General features: G+C 49.9%; 1 protein-coding gene across 1 annotated transcript in view; it reads right to left on the bottom strand.

Moving 5' to 3' along the window:
- plekho1b (pleckstrin homology domain containing, family O member 1b) overlaps window positions 1-2,500 on the bottom strand; it is a 20,760-nt gene that overhangs the window by 2,512 nt on the left and 15,748 nt on the right. Inside the window, exons 5-6 of the mRNA XM_079343863.1 lie at window positions 1,390-1,488; window positions 1-479 (exon numbers count right to left, since the gene is read on the bottom strand). The exon at window positions 1-479 is cut by the window's left edge and continues 2,512 nt beyond it. Coding sequence (XP_079199989.1) covers window positions 1-479; window positions 1,390-1,488 — 578 coding nt within the window. The remainder of the gene's footprint in view (window positions 480-1,389; window positions 1,489-2,500) is intronic.

Here is a 2,500-nt window from a genome sequence, read left to right as displayed (position 1 = left end):
TCTGCCTCCCCTCGCACCTCCGTCAGCAGCCGCTCTGTCTGCTCCAGTTTCTGGCTGATCAGATCCTGCAGCCGGCTGACGGGCGTTGTCGTGCTGCTCAGTGACGCCACCGGAGAGCGGCTCTTATGTTTTACAGCTCTGCTCTCTGAGTGCGTCAGGATCTCGTCCATGGAGGCACAGCGGTTCTTCTCGGCTGCCGTCAGGCGTTTTCCTGGCTGGGGGGTGTGGGCGGGGCCTGTATGCTCCCAAACCACGGCAACCTCCCGAGGAAGGCTCCGAGATTTTCCACAAGCCTCAACAGAGCGGACTGAGAGAGCACCATCAGTTTTAGATCTGGGACAGTCCGGGCTGAGGTTGGACACAGATTTGTCCAAGTCGACCCTGAAGGCATCACATCCGTCTGCTCCACGAAGAGGCTCAGACTCCTCCTCCTGGATCAGGTCCAGAGTCAGCATCCCGTCTGAGGTGGAGGTGGAGGCCTGATAGAGAGGCATAGGAGGAGGAGGTGAGAGAGTACACCTGCATCTATAACATGACACCTCCGACACCCCTCGACCAATCAGACTGTGACTCCTCATGAAATAACACAACAAGCTTGTTGACTAGTAGAGAGGAGAAGGAGGAGGAGCTAAATATGGAGGGGGGGGGGCTAAATATGGAGGAGGGGGGCTAAATATGGAGGAGGGGCAAAAGATGAAGGAGAAGCTTAAGATGGAAGAAGAGCTTAAGATGGAGGAGGGGCTAACGATGGAGGAGGGGCTTAAGTTGGGGGAGGGGTTAATATGGAGGAGGGGCTAACAACAAAGGAGGAGCTTAAGATGGAGGAGGCATTAAATGTGGAGGAGGAGGGGCTAAATATGGAGGAGGGGCAAAAGATGAAGGAGGAGCTTATGTTGGGGGAGGGGTTAATATGGAGGAGGGGCTAACAACAAAGGAGGAGCTTAAGATGGAGGAGGCGTTAAATATGGAGGAGGGGCTAACGATGAAGGAGGAGCTTAATTTGGGGGAGAGGTTAATATGGAGGCGGGGCTAACGACAAAGGAGGAGCTTAAGATGGAGGAGGGGCTTAATTTGGGGGAGGTGTTAATATGGAGGAGGGGCTAACAATGGAGGAGGAGCTTAATTTGGGGGAGGGGTTAATATGGAGGAGGGGCTAACAATGGAGGAGGAGCTTAAGATGGGGGAGGGGTTAATATGGAGGAGGGCTAACGATGGAGGAGGGGCTTAAGATGGGGGAGGGGTTAATATGGAGGAGGGGCTAACGATGGAGGAGGAGCTTAAGATGGAGGAGGAGCTTAATTTGGGGGAGGGGCTAACGATGGAGGAGGAGCTTAATTTGGGGGAGGGGTTAATATGGAGGAGGGGCTAACGATAGAGGAGGAGACATACCACAGCCAGCAGGTGTCCTCTGGTGGGCAGACGGCGGTTGTGGGGGATCTTGACTCGGTCTCTGGTCAGGTGAGACAGCTGGGAGTCGTCTATGGTCACCTGTGACATCATCAGACATGTGAGTAACATGCTTTTACAGAACACACCTCCTCTAAAGACCACTAGATGCTGCTGTCCCGACATAAAGCCATTGATCGAACTCAGCGTGCTGGGTCAGCAGAAGTCCTCAATCAACGCCACGAGGAAAAGTGTCAGTTTGTCATGTTTGGTTACCACGGAGACGTAAGCTTCACTTTAACTAGTAGACTGTAACATCCTAACAAAACATTTAAGTGTCATGTGACAGGAACGTGTGCAGAGGATTAGCCTGCACACTGAGAGAGAGAGACAGAGAGAGAGAGAGAGACAGAGAGAGAGGGACAGACAGAGACAGAGAGAGAGAGACAGAGAGAGAGAGAGAGAGGGACAGACAGAGACAGAGAGAGTTACGTTATTGATCAGAGTCATCGATCAGACCATCGATTGGTGGAAAGCTTGTTAAACAGGCGGCGCTCACACACAAACAGGAAGTACAGCTGTGTGTGAAATCGATCAGACAGACGTGTTTGTTCGTCTACATGTTAACTAGTAGACTGTAACATCCTAACAAAACATTTAAGTCAACATCTCTTCAGCTTGTGTGAACCACAGACCTTATTTCAGTCTAAACACATTCAAAATACACATTTAGACTTTTAGAGGTTGGACCAGATAAACTACGTTAGCTAAGACCCCACTTGTGAATTTTAAAGTTTTTACGCGAACTTTAAACGGCGGTTGCTAATGAGTAGCTAACTGAAACTACAGTGGTTGTCATGGAGACGTTAAACGTCAACACGCCGGGAACTCTCTCCCTAATCCTCCTTACAGCCTCTAGTCATGTTTTTCAGAGGTTAATAAACAACTTATTAAGCTAACGTTTAGCTAGCTTGTCAAATCCGATGATTAGATCCATGAAGCATAACGGTCGTGACGTCATTATAAACCGACCGCGGTGTAGTTAGCTTGTAGCATAACGTTAGCTTTTTACTTCTCTGGGCTGCATTAACTCTTCAGACTTCATATAAATGAT

Source organism: Symphodus melops (genome assembly GCF_947650265.1).
Source record: "Symphodus melops genome assembly, chromosome: 5".
In the NCBI taxonomy this organism is placed as follows: domain Eukaryota; kingdom Metazoa; phylum Chordata; class Actinopteri; order Labriformes; family Labridae; genus Symphodus; species Symphodus melops.
The sequence above is the reverse complement of the archived record's forward strand: the minus strand, read 5'-3'. Positions and strand labels throughout refer to the sequence as shown.